The following is a 13,880-nucleotide window of genomic DNA, read 5'->3' as shown; positions in this document are numbered from 1 at the left end:
CAATCAAGTTGAAATTCATTGAATCACACCAAGAGTTGTGATATCGTGCAGAGAGAATACCCTTAGATGACACATGTATATGTAAAAGTAGGTGTAATTGTCCACATAGCATAATAGCATTGGAATGACTAAGAAATCCAAAAGTAATTAAAATCATTGCTAGTATAAAATTATTCAGGCTAAAAAAAAAACAAAACAAAACGCATTACTGAAAAAAATTATTTTTTTTGAGTCCCGACAATATAATATTTTCTAGACTTCTGTATATGGACTATGGAAGGTTTTTTTTTTTTTCTTCGGCTTTCAGCTTTAAGTATTAAGAAATAATATTATAGTATAAAGAAATGTAGTAAAACTAGGCTAAACACAAAGTTGGAGTAACTTTGCTGGATTTGTTCAACACTGTGACATGAAAAAGACTCAGGCCACACTGTGGCAGCACAGATAATTTGCTGTAAGGAAGGGTTGGGTGTACTCCAGATTTCAAATACACTGATCAGGCAGAATATTGTGGCTGCTGACAGGTGAAGTGAATAACACTCATTATCTCTTCATCATGGTAGCTGTTAGTGGGTGAGATATATTAGGGAGCAAGTGAATATTTTCTCCTCAAAGTTGATGTGTTAGAAACAAGAAAAATGGGCAAGTGTAAGCATTTGAGCGAGAAAAGCCAAATTGTGATTGTTAGACTAACTGGGTCAGAGATTCTCTAAAACTGCAGCTCTTATGGGGTTTTCCCAGTCTGCAGTGGTCAAAATGCAAGAAAAGCGATCCAAGAACGAAACTGTGGTGAACCAATGATAGGGTCATGGGTGGCCAAGGCTCACTCACACATGGGGAGCAAAGGCTGGCCCATGTGATCCAATCCAAAAGATGAACTACTGTATCTTGATGCTTGCTCAATCATCCAGATAAGGAAATCCCAAAAAGTTGAATATGATCATCTGAACGTAACGTTTTCAGTGGAAGAAACATTTCGTCACTCATCCAAGTCACTTCTTCAGTCTCAGCTGACGCTTTTAAAAGGTCCACAGTCTAACCAAACTAATATTTACTGTGCAAATCAAAGTCCCTTTTTTTAAATGCTCTTTCTAAAAGAATATATTTCACGCTTAAACTTGGATTTGGAAGCACTTTGTAATTGCAATAGCAATAATTGCAATAGCCAACTGTAACAGATTTTTTTTCTTTTAGTTGCTGTCAATTATTTTAAAATGTTCTAGAAGACAGATTGACCTGTTCTGTCACTTCTTGTATGAATCAGGCTCACCTTTAGCCAATGGGAAGATGCACCTACACAGCTCAGTGAAGCGGAAGCTGGCTGAGGAGAAAGGCTACGTTTTTGACAAGCGGCTCAGGTACAACGTGCGACAGAACGAGAGCAATTGTCGATTTCGAGACATTGTGGTCAGGAAGGAAGAGGGCTTCACGCATGTCCTGCTCTCCAGCCAAACAACAGATAACAATGGTCTGACGCCAGAGGTGAGAACAAAAAAACACATGAGTGCTGTGCATATGTTACATTTTTCATTTTGATTAGTGCATGTCGGTTTATTTATATTTACATAATTTATATTTTGTGCTTCGCTGACACATATTAATTGGTGTTGATTGTATCCTAGTTGCCATGGAGTTCTGTCTGGGGGGAAAAAAGAAACTATGAAAGTTTGCCCAGTAACTGTTGTAGAGATGCCCTGGAGCTATGCAGTAGTTCCCTAACTGCTCAAGGGGAGTTTTTCAGGAGACGGCTTTAGAAAACTGTGGTTTTATTTGACAGCTGCCAGGTGTGAAAATGCTAGCTGCATAAATCTAACACAGGGCACTGCTGAAAAAGGGTCACAGTTTCCTCAAAGCTGCCTCCTAACAAACAAGGCTTCAACAAGTTTAGCAATTAGTGGTACATATAACCTAGTGTTTTGCCATCTGTTGTTACTGCAGCAAAATGCCAGTTGAACTAGTGAGGAAATTATGCTGCAAGATCATTGAGGAGGCTGTTATGTAATAATTCTTAGAGAGGGAACTGGATACCCTAGAGATACTCGCCAATGATTTCTTCATAGCTGTTTGCTATTTAGGAATATCACTCCCATTGCTTCTACAGGCTATGGTCTCCAGGAGGCATGGGCATCATTAACATAAACATTATTCATTTAAAGAAATGTAAACCTAGTATGTAAATGGGATAACTGGAATATTATTTTGAGAATATAGTTTGGCTGTCATTAATTTCCCGACTTCTAAAATAGGAGTACCCTCAAATAAAGTTAATGAGAAATATAAACCAGTATTTGTTCTTTTATATTTGCAGTGCATTCTCAAAAAATATATTATTTAAAATGCAAATTTGTGAGTACAAAAGAAACTTTTAAAAGGAATTCTGCCTTTTCAGTCTCTCCATTACTTGATAAGATTAAGGTATAAAATGACAAAAAGTTTTTGGTTGATTTATTAATAGATTATTCAGGGCCTTTTGTTTTGAGAAACACTTCTGATTATGTCTAATGATATACCAGCTGAGTCTTCTCTACAGGCGTTTAGGGGGCATAATCTGTACCAAGCTGTGTCCTCCCTTTTTTGATGAGTTTTCTTACGCTCTTGTCAGTAATTTGGTGATCACCTGCTAACTCCATGTCAGTCAAACTGCCTTAAAAAAATCATAATCTAGCAGTGAAACAAACTGTAGATGTTGAACTTAGTAACAGACGGTGTCTAAATCTGTAATTTAAATCACTGATCAGAACCTGTAACCTATCTTTGTATATTCAGGTTTTTATACATTAAGGTTTTATATATTGTTTATGTTAATGACACTATAAAGTGAGAACAGAAATATTTGAACTATTAATATATTGAAATTTGCTTCAAATTGCATCTATTTTCGGTCATTCTTTTTGCTTAATCAGGCATGGTTATTATCAGTATATCCAGGTGTAATGCTTCAGTGGATTAAAGTGTTGGGTTACCCTGGTGGCACACTTTCCACAGCCCATGTGAATGTAAGAGTGGTAGAAGTGACTTGAGGGTGAATCAAAGGATGATTAAGGGTAAATGCGAGGCTGTCCAATTTACTGAGAGAGCACAGATTTGTCAGCACACGCCACACTACTAGGGTAACAACTGTGCGTTTGCCCTCCAAGTAGACTCTAAATAGACTGGAAGACAGTATTAGTCCAAACATAGCTGACTTTGTGTGCATCCACAAGGCAGATACAACATAGACTCATTAGTCTAAAATATATCACTATCGTTTTGCTCAGGCTTTGCTCAATGAAGGCATAAAACTCAGACTTTATAAAACTGGGTGAAGAGCTTGAGAAAGGCTGGAGCGTGTGCATCTGCAGTACTTGATGTCATTTAATGGCTCTCTTCTATGCAGCTTTGTGAACTGTGATGATTCACTCGTTGATCTGGCTGCCTGCAGGAGTCTTCCAGCTCGTGATTGGTTGCTCATTTCCACACTCCAATCAACAACAAGCTGGTCTATTTAAATTTCCTATGAATGTTTTCAGTAACTTGCTCTCCCCAGATGCATACCAGCAGTTGGATTTTGATTTCTGTTTCAGTTTTAATTTAAATGATTTAATAGAGATACTATTTAAACTGTTTAGTAATTCAAGCAATTTCTGTACTATTTTTACTGTTTATAGAATAGGTGTATACTTTTGCTTGAAGCTGAAATATAAAGACAGGCATTTAAAGTTTAAGATCACTTAGATCTCTACCTCACTACCTCATTCTCGTAGGCTGTTTTGTATTCATAGCACACCTTGAAAGCAGACAGACAGGCTTGTATGCCTGTATTTGTAAACTGGTCAACAGAGTTCAGCCTTAGGGCAATTATTATCCCGGATGACCCCCCAAATTAAGTTCCTGAAAAGCCTAGGGGATGAGGGGAGTAACAACAGGGAAAAGAAACTGGGAAAAGAAAAAGAGTAGTTCATGAAAATAGGGTTTTCATTTAAAAGAATAGAGCTGAAAGAGATGACTACACCGCTATACCCACCAAATAAACGATAACCACAAACTAAAATACACTGAAAAGAGATTAACAAACAAGTTAATAGAGAAAAATTTTGCTTTGCAACAGACATTGTTGAAAGCAAATAGCTCACTAATAGCTCCAAAGAACCACTAATCTGACAGTCAAAACTCCGGTAAAAGACACTACTACAACTCACCACTCTCAGGGCTGGCCCACACACTGAGACCAAACCGCTTAACACCAGCGTTTATAGTGTCGAGTGGCTAATTGCTGAGTTCCTCCAAGGGAAATGGATGACAGCTGAGTTCAGGGAGAAACAGGACACATCCACATGCACGCAAGCCCCAATATGTACTAATATACCCACTGACATTTAAAAAAAAAAAATCAGGGTTAATAACAGGGGCAACACAGATGTGTAGTAATTAGCAGTGTTTCCACACAGGAAGAAGGTCCTGGGTTCAAATCCAGATTGGAGTCTTTCTGTCTTGTATTAGCGTGTCCAAAAACGTGTGTGGGTTAGGTTAACTGGCCATTCTAAATTAGCCATAGTATGAATGAACAGAATAGTGACTAGTGTCCAGGTTGTGACCGTTTATTGCTCCATGACAGCTGCAGTGGCCTCCAGCTCCTCCTACCATACCTGACACTGATCTGTATCTGAATCGCTATCTTGTATTAATAACACGTTAGTACGCTAAAAACATTTATGTTCTTTTTTGTGCATCATTTGCACAGTTGTGGATACACACTGTTTCTACACCTCCTGTGATTTATATTTTGGGAGTAATTCATTCTGGTCTGTAACCATACAGAAAAACATGTATTTATTTTAAATTTCATCTGTGTAAAATTGAACCTCATTAATAAATGAATGAGGTTCAATCTGTCAATGTTAACAGGTCTATTTTTAGAGGTCTATTAAAATATTATGGCATTAACCACAAATTACATGCAACCCAAAATCATCTGCCTTTGGCTCATAACTCTAAGCAAACAGGATTTTCCTCTTCTCAGATTGTAGGATGTGTCTCACATCTTCCACAGAGGGTGGTTCTGGCTTTGGTACAGCATCATAAGCACGGCAGTCTGTACTTCACAAGCACCGAAGTGGCCTAAACTATGTGTGCACATGTGTGTACTTTCATCTGTGACACTAAGCTCGTAAGCTGTGGGCTCATCAAACTGCTCAGATAGCTCCTTCTATGTCCCTCAGTCTTTGAAGCCACAGGAACAAGAGGCTCTACGGATGTGCTTACTGGATGGCTGAGAAAATCTTGAAAAATATCCCAGTTCCTTTTTCTTCTAAACACTCAGTGCTGGTTGTAAGTGAGAAAGTCCCCCTATCTATTAACTGGTACACTTTCTATCACCTTTCTGGCCTAAAGTACTGTAGCTTTCTATTATAATCCCATTGTTTTTAAACCAACTGTGGGGTTTTTTTCCCCATTTCATCGATAAATGAAAGAGAAGTAAGAAATTAAAAAGTAAGTGAGAAATATCCTTAGCATTTTCTTTAAAAAGGTTAGTTCTTGCATCCACAAAAAAAGCAAATTTCTGTTCTGATAAATTTAAAATATTCAGTTTACCATGTTATTTGCCCTTTTATAGTTTTATTATACATTAACATATAACAAGCTGTTCAAGAAACATGTAGCAGCCGAACAACTTTTTTTGGACCTCCTCAACAGTTCTTCAAATATTGAGGTTAAAGCCAAGACTCAGCACTTTAACACAATATCCAACATTTTATTCTAAACTAAATGTCCTGAAGATTAAAGCACAGAGCATCTCATTAATTGTCTCAATGATAAATATCCCTAAATGCATATGCAGCAGATTTGTCTACTAACGTCTTCAAGTTCTCCGACTCCACATGAATGTCACTTTGATCGCCCTCTTCTTTCTCTGTTTGATCGAGTGGAACTAGCATCTGTTCATTTCTCCTTCATGTATCTGAGCAAGTGTTTCATTCACCTCCTAAAATAATGACATTTGTAATTTCTCACTTTCTCTCATGCTCGATTATACACACACACACACACACACACACACACACACACACACACACACACACACACACACACACACACACACACACACACACAAATTGTTTCCATCATTGTAGAGGATATTACATTGACTTGCATTAATTTCCTGGAGACTTATCCTAACTTTAATCATAACCACTGCTTGCCTAACCCTTCCATTCACTACTAAATTTCATTATGAGAAAGTGCTTTTTGTGCCCCACCACGTCACTGTGTAAACGGACTTGTGTCCCCACAACATAAGTAATTCAAATACGCAGACAACACAGCACACACAGTTAAAACTGGGATCAGATTATGTGCTTGGTGAGAATTAAGTTCACTTTTGAGGTTGAATGGTTAATATGGGTCAGGAGTGATAATCTGATTAAAATGCAACAACACTGTGCAGACTGACTGCAGACAGTGACGTGGTGGTGTGGGTGTGGGGCTGGGGTTTGTCAGGTTGACTGTCTGACAGTGTCGGCAAACTCTCTTGTTTATCAGATGAGACAAAGGCCAAACTCTTAATACTGAATTTTGCATGTATTGTTTTAACTGGCAGCATGAAACGTGTCTCTTTTCAGACTACTAAAATGTACTGGGCCCAGTTGTTGACATACCATACTGCAAGGAGGTTATATTCAAGTAAAGTCTGACCAATATTTTCTTAATATGCCCTTTTTAAAAAAATATTTTTTATTATAACATTTAGAAGTTTACACACACAGCTTGTCTTCCTTTGTAACGCATGCAGCCATAAGGAGTGGGAATTGTTAACATACAGTTAAGCCAGTTGTTGCTGACGGGCAGGCTGTCAAGGAAACAAGCTGCATAGTGCCAGTTGTCACATTAACATCTTACCCACATCAACCCCTGCTCACAAAGTAACATCAAGTAACTAGAAACCATTTCAACGCTAAGCTCACCTTCTACACAGAAACTAAGCCTATTGGAGCAAAAGTCTAAAAGCTTATGTTTTGATTTATTTTTTTTTTGCACTTTAATTTTAAATAGAGAATGTAAATGGTATAGTATTTATGCAATATATACAGTTATATATATTTAGCATTAGCATGTTTAAACTGAATATCTCAAGCTTGTTCCCTCAAAGTGAAATTTTGTTAGATGCTGTGATGTGCTACACAGTTTTCAGTCTCTGTTAACTGTAAGGATGCAGAAGGAAGTCTTGTAATCCCAGTGCTGGTCATTTTTTTTTCTCTGCTCTGGGCATTGCAATAAAAAATAATGATGTACCTAGTGGATCTCCAGTTTTGCTCTGAGGATTCAGAACCTATATTTAAGCTTTTTCCTTCCCAACCAGTCCTCTTTTGTTGGTTAAGAATGTAATACACATTTGTTCTTCTTTCTCTTCAGATCATGAAGGAAGTTTGTCGAGCTTTGGGTAATGCCGCTGCCGATGACAGTAAATTACTGCTGCTCAGTTCAGTGGGGACTGTTTTCTGCAGTGGCCTGGAGCCATCGTATCTGATAGGGCGTCTGTCCACTGACCGCAGAAAAGAGAGCAGTCGCATCGCAGATGCTGTACGGTAAGAAGAAATCATTCCACTACAGGCGGCAGCTCTTTTGTGTGTTACCATTAGTCTTGATAGAGTCACTGCTGATCATTCTGTGACCCCTGTAGGGACTTTGTGTTGGCATTCATCCACTTCAAGAAACCCATTGTGGTGGCAATAAACGGCCCTGCTCTGGGCTTAGGAGCATCCATCCTGCCACTGTGCGATGTGGTGTGGGCCAGTGAAAGGGCCTGGTTCCAAACTCCATGTGCAGCCCTGCACCTCACTCCTTCTGGATGCTCCTCTTACACCTTCCCTCAAATACTGGGCGTTGCTCTTGTGGGTCCCATGAAATCAATTTTTTAGCAAAATTCCACATAATGTTATGTGGTTCCACCAATAGCATTTTTTCTCCTTCATTCCAGGCCAATGAGATGCTCTTCTGTGGAAGAAAACTCACAGCACAAGAAGCATGCAGTCGAGGGCTCGTGTCGCAGGTCTTCTGGCCAACCACATTCAACCAAGAGGTGATGCTGCGTGTGAAGGAAATGGCATCTTGTAGCGCAGTGGTAAGTCTTGTTGATCTACACAAAGCAGAAGGCAAAGGTGTCTCTTAAGGATGGAAATGAAATAACTCTTTCCCCTTTTGTCTGTGTGTTTTAAAGGTCTTAGAAGAATCTAAATGCCTGGTGAGGAGTATCCTCATGTCCGTCCTGGAGGAAGTGAATGAGAAGGAATGTCAGATGTTGAAGCAACTATGGTGCTCAACTAAAGGACTAGAGGCACTCTTCAGTTACCTGCAGAACAAGACAAGTGAAAAGTAACCATCCCACCACAGAAATTATAGATCATCATATGAAGCTACCTAAAAAAAAAAAAAAAAAAAAAAAGGGGGATCAGGTTGGCAGTGCTGTGGTGTCAAACTCATTACGGGCCTTTATTTCCATCCATCAGCAGGAGAATTCTTTCTGATTTCTTTCTGTGTATATCTGTTAAAAATTCAGTCATGATCACTTTTCTAAAACAGGTTTTTGTTTTGACCCCAAGTTTTCCAGATTTCCACGCTCTGTGTTAAGGAGTCAAAGAGCAAAGGCCAAATATGCATTGCGTAAGCGCAGGGAGGTACAGAGTGCATCTGTACATTTGTGAGACTTATTCAACAAGATGGATGAAAAAATAAATGTATTTCTGACTGCACATGACAAAGTGATGATAATATATAGAAGAATAATATATATTTATTACAAGCGTGTAAAAGAGTTGCTTTGTGTACATAGGATGCATTTTTCCAGGATTTTTCTTTTAGTCTCTTACTGTTTTGAATTGAAGTGTAAACCAAAGTTTGCATGAGGACACAGTTGCTTGCTCCTTATCATGCACATTGTCTCCTATTTGTATTGACTGTATGTAGGGGGGGGGGCGTTTCAGTGACTGCTCAAAACATAAACAATCATGAAGTAGTGTGGAATTTGTTTTCTCATAATTATATTTTCTTACATAAACATCTTTATTAAAAAGAGCATTTCTGTTTGCTTACATTATTATAATAACCTGCTAGATAAAATGAAATTCTTCCATTTAAATAAAATAAAAAGTATTTCAGGTGATTTTTTTCTTTAATAATAAAACTATTGTTATCCAACCAACTTTAGTCGTTTACCTCTTTAACAATATAGGCAAGACTACTGCCTTTTATTTTTTACAAATAATCACACAAAGGCCAGGATTTCTCTTTTCTTCCTGGAATAATGCACCAATCATTTTTACAAATCCAAAAAAAGGGAAAAACATACAAAATAAAAGCAACACTAGAGGTCTTCTGTGAATGCTAGCACTAAATAGAAATGCTAAAAGTAACTGACTGCAATTCTCACAGGGGAGAATTGGTGATGAATCTGATCAAACTTTGCGCTACATATAGAAGCCTTTATTGAGTAATTGATGCGGATTGTCATTACATAAAATGTATGAACATTCTTTTTAAAAACAACAACTAAAAAAACCCAGATGATGTTTTTTTTTCCTTAGCTGTGTGTTTTTAGAGCACAGACGAGATGAAAATATCTGGATTCTCAAGCATCTTCAACTGTCGTTGAACAATAATGTAGGAATTGAACATTTTTGTTGTTGAAATCCACTTCCTGTCCTAACCTGCATGTGATCATTCAAAGTTTCAAGAAGTTTTATATTCTGTATATTTAGGGATCTATTTTGTTTTACCAAAATGTAAATGTGTCTAGCTCTGTGTACATTTTTTAAAAGGTGTCCATTTTGCAGTTAAATATGATAATATATATATATAATGTAGACTGTTTTCTGTAATTAATTGCATGTAATATACTGTAAATGTGCTGCTTGTCTGAATTCCTTGTATTTCAGGGTATGTTTTGTACCACCATTGTAAGTACTGTTAGCAATGTTGCGTTTTATTTTTGTATTTATTTGAGATAACTGTTGTGCCGTGCCATGTGGTTTACTTTGCTCCAGAGGCACCCCGGCTTCTTTTTCGTGACCCTGCAGAAAAGTGAGTTAGCAAAATAGGCCCAGAAAACAGAAAATGGTATACATAAATACATATGTCCTTCATGACCAAAATGTTAAGTGTTGTCACTTGAAGATATGATTTACAAATAGAAGTGTTGTACATGATCAGTGAGAGACATGGGCTCATTTAATTTACTTTACATTGTGCTTTAAAACCTTTGTGAGTATGAGCTGAAGTCTGTGGTGTAAACAGATTGTTAACATTTGTATAAGATTTCATGCAATGTGAGATTGTTAAATGATTTTGTGGTCATTGATTGCTGGGATACTAAGGTTGGAAGCTTTTTGTTTTGTTCTGTTTTGTTTTTGTCAACCAAAAATTGACAAAAACAAACAATGGCAGACTTCCACCTAAGCTCATTAAATCTAAAAATTGCCGTATACTCAGGTTTCTGTACAAAAATTCATTGTGGTCATTAGATCCATGAAAGGAGACCCTGTCTTTACTTCTATTGTATTAATCTGATAATAGATTATTTATATTGTGTCATTTGCTTCATAAGAAGAGGTATAATATGGCTTCTGTACAGCATCAATGAACACAAATCACTCAGGTCTGCTGAGCGTTACTCACGCAGAAGATTCATGGACTTTAATTCATTTATTTATTTTGTAAAATATCAAATTTATTTGAGTGTCAACTTGGACAGAAGAAGCATTTCTTTGATTTGAAACTTTATTTAGGGCTATGGGAGTTTCTAATAGATTTGAGCCCCAAAGCACCAGCTCAGCATGTGTTTGAAGTGTGCTTGATGAGAATATTTGAAGTAGATCAGTTATAACTTGCTCCATTATTTATTACAAATTGCAGGTTTATATTTTATTTTATTTTTTAAATACACATACCTACATGTGTATTTTTTCCCTACACTGTCTGAAAGCACACCTTGGGTTGCCTTATAATTTAAATGTTTGTCAAGGAGTTATTCATACATTGTGATGAGTAGAATGAGCTGCTTCAAATAAAGAAACAATACTTTGACAACATGTTTTTACATTTGCGCAAACACAAGGCTTCTGCGTATGGCTTGCACAGCTAGCCTAACCTTACCTAACACTCAGAGAAAACCTCATGCTTCTGATGTGGTTTTAATTACCAAAAAAAAGAAGACTCATGTCTATCATTTTGTTAGCAAAATGCATATAAATGCTACATGTGTTACATGCTGCAAAACTGATACTGCATCCCACGTTGTTGTGGCACCATATTAAAGCAAGAACAGATTCTTACATTAATTCAGAATTTTACTTTATTCAAAAAGAATCAATATGATTCCCAATTCAAAGAAATCTTCAACAATAGATACTGTTATATGTTAACAGAGTAATCCTTGCTGTGGTTTTGTGCCAACAGACACATCAGTGATGGAGCAGTAGTCCGCTGCAAGAGATGGGGGGGGGGGGATTTATAATCCCCAAACTCAGTCTTCAATCTCAAGTACTAGATGGATTTTTTTATGTTGACCTGTCGACATTGTTGCCAACACTTCAAGTTTTAGTCTATGTAGCTGATAAAAAGTACCCATGTAAGCTTAATTGAGCTTACTTGCCATTCAATAAAACTTTAAAAATACCAGTAATATAAGCATCAATATGGCAAGATTACCATTTTGTTCTTGGAGACGCACACCATTAAATGAAATCACCCACACTGCTTATAAAGAAATATCTCTTCATCTGTCCTGACATAAAATGTCAGCTGAGGAAGCCTGGTACAGAGTGTCAAGCTTAATTCAGTGTGCCAAAATCTCAGTAGGTTTAACTTGCTGTGCCAGTGGCACAGCTGCAGTAAAATGTCCCTTAGAGACGGTCTTTAGGTCCTTCTTTCAGCCTCTTCTTCATCTCTATCGCATGCTGCTTGCTGCGCTCCCGCTTTTCCAGTCTCTGTTGAATAGTAAGGAGACAGAAATGAATGTAAGAGAGAGAAAAAATCTTTTAATAAGATTGATTGTTGCGTCCTATTCATAAGTGAAAAAAAATAAATAAAAAGCTGACCTCTTTCTTCAGACACTGTCGCATGGCACGGTCCACATCGTTACATGTGCCAAAGAACTTCAGGATATTGTGCTGATCGTAAAAGCAAACAAGGTTTTAGACAACTTTATATCTATGCATGTGAAGCATAGAGAAACAGTCACATTTGGAGATTGACTTACCTCTTTGTGGCACTGTCTCAGTTGATTTATTAGTTCATTACACTCATCTGTGTGCAGGTGAGGTGACAGGTCAGGGTGCATTTTGAGTTAAGGGCTTACTGATGAACTGCAGAGACACTGAAAGGCAACAAACACGAGATGAACTGAGGATAAACTCTCATCTATAAACAACATAAAATACTCAGCCCAAGGGGGGCACCTTAGAAGTAATATGATTTAAGGCCAGTATACAATAACATATAGCAAGAAAGCAAAATACTGCCACATCTGGAACCATTGATCTTTTGCCCAACCAATAACAAATAATGAATAGATAATTGAAAGAATTGTTTTAACTGTTTGAATGAATTATTCCACGGACTGCTTCAACTGCACTTTATATACCGTATATCGGGGTATCAAACATAAGGCATGGGGGCCAGAAGCATTCTGGGAAACACTGCAATCTGCCCCACTGGATGGCAATGGAAAACAAGGAGTGCATAAACATCCGGTCAAGATCAAAGCGGGTTGCATGTGCCCCATGATGTAAAATTAGTTTGACATCCCTGTAGTACGTCAGCAGCATTTCCTCTAAAGGATACTAACACCTCCCCATCCCTCTCCATCCTGATGTGTCATAGGGATGACCGAGATTGTTTTTTCCAGTGGACACTTACCTGCAGACACAGAGGCAGAGAGAATAGCATTGTGTCAAATCTACACCATCTACATTTACTTTGGCATTATGTTAGCCAGACTAGACTTTGAACTGGGCGTCTGTACTGCGTATGTAGTAATTTATAATAAGCTTTATGTCAACACTGGGCTATCAGCTGAATTAAACTTACCACTGCAAAGGCTTTATCATCTGAGAAGTTTCCAAGCACACCTGGGTAAAAAAGTCACTGCTTGCTAACTACTAGCTCCAAGCTAACTTAACAGAAGATGAATCTATACAACCATTAAACAGCTGCAGAAGCTTTATGGTCCGTTTCCACGGTAGAACAATGCTGCAAGTCACTAACGGTTTAATGAACTGGACTAAATGAGCTGTAGTAGTACTATCGCCGGTTTAACCTACAAGAAATTACAATCTAGAGGACGTGCCTGCCTGTTACAGGACGTGAAGCTTTCGTAACTGTTTCGCCTCAACGATTTGAGTGACAAGAGTCGAGGGCGAATCGTAGCCTATATTCTTCTTTGGCCTCACCAATGGCGTACGTACTTTCCACAAAAGGCGGGACAAATGATGACGGGAGTTTGCAGGAAATACAAGAAGTCTCCTCTCCAAGCACCTCCGTTTTTGTGAATGGGTACGGTACTATTTGGTCACCTGTGCTACACATGTTCTTTTCCGCCATTACTTACTATGACTGTAATGCATGGAACCTTGTTTCAGTCACTGAGGTTTTTTTTTTTTTTCTTGAGTCAAATTTTCATGTTATTATTTATTTTGTTATTATGTTATTAAACTTGATAACTCGAAAATTTCAACGTTGTTTAATTACCTACTTACGGTTCTTTTGTTGTTTTTTTTGCTTGTTTGTGTGTGTGGGTGGGTGTGTGTGGATGGGCGGGAGGGTATTTTGTTTGTGTTTACATAATTTAAACAATATGAGTGATGGGTTTTTACCGTTTTTCCTCTGACAGTATCCAACTCATTCCATTT

At 37.8% G+C, this 13,880-nt stretch overlaps 2 protein-coding genes across 5 annotated transcripts in view; one reads left to right on the top strand and one right to left on the bottom strand.

Annotated features, from left to right (window-relative positions):
- Positions 1-11,055, top strand: part of LOC116333706 (chromodomain Y-like protein 2) — a 39,815-nt gene extending 28,760 nt beyond the window's left edge. The window contains exons 3-7 of the mRNA XM_031756954.2: positions 1,265-1,482; positions 7,390-7,562; positions 7,658-7,868; positions 7,955-8,098; positions 8,195-11,055. Coding sequence (XP_031612814.1) covers positions 1,265-1,482; positions 7,390-7,562; positions 7,658-7,868; positions 7,955-8,098; positions 8,195-8,353 — 905 coding nt within the window. The 3' untranslated portion in view covers positions 8,354-11,055. The remainder of the gene's footprint in view (positions 1-1,264; positions 1,483-7,389; positions 7,563-7,657; positions 7,869-7,954; positions 8,099-8,194) is intronic.
- Positions 11,056-11,305: 250 nt separating this feature from the next.
- On the bottom strand, positions 11,306-13,528 carry cmc2 (C-x(9)-C motif containing 2). 4 transcript variants are annotated; one of them, XM_031756947.2, is made up of 5 exons: positions 13,060-13,426; positions 12,814-12,888; positions 12,230-12,300; positions 12,069-12,140; positions 11,306-11,957 (listed from the first exon to the last, which is right to left on the bottom strand). In XM_031756947.2, exons 2-5 carry the CDS (start codon positions 12,848-12,850, stop codon positions 11,874-11,876), a joined length of 264 nt encoding a protein of 87 aa, XP_031612807.1. In that variant the 5' UTR covers positions 12,851-12,888; positions 13,060-13,426; the 3' UTR covers positions 11,306-11,873. The 4 variants fall into 4 exon arrangements, with proteins under 4 accessions (XP_031612807.1, XP_039467262.1, XP_031612808.1 ...); XM_039611328.1 differs by lacking the exons at positions 12,814-12,888; positions 13,060-13,426 and adding an exon at positions 13,437-13,528 and having other exon boundaries at positions 12,230-12,346; XM_031756948.2 differs by lacking the exon at positions 12,814-12,888 and having other exon boundaries at positions 12,230-12,346; positions 13,060-13,425.
- Positions 13,529-13,880: the final 352 nt, after the last annotated feature.

The sequence above is a fragment of the Oreochromis aureus genome, linkage group 1, assembly GCF_013358895.1.
Source record: "Oreochromis aureus strain Israel breed Guangdong linkage group 1, ZZ_aureus, whole genome shotgun sequence".
In the NCBI taxonomy this organism is placed as follows: Eukaryota; Metazoa; Chordata; class Actinopteri; order Cichliformes; family Cichlidae; genus Oreochromis; species Oreochromis aureus.
Note: the sequence above shows the minus strand (reverse complement) of the source record. Positions and strands in the feature narration are given on the sequence as shown.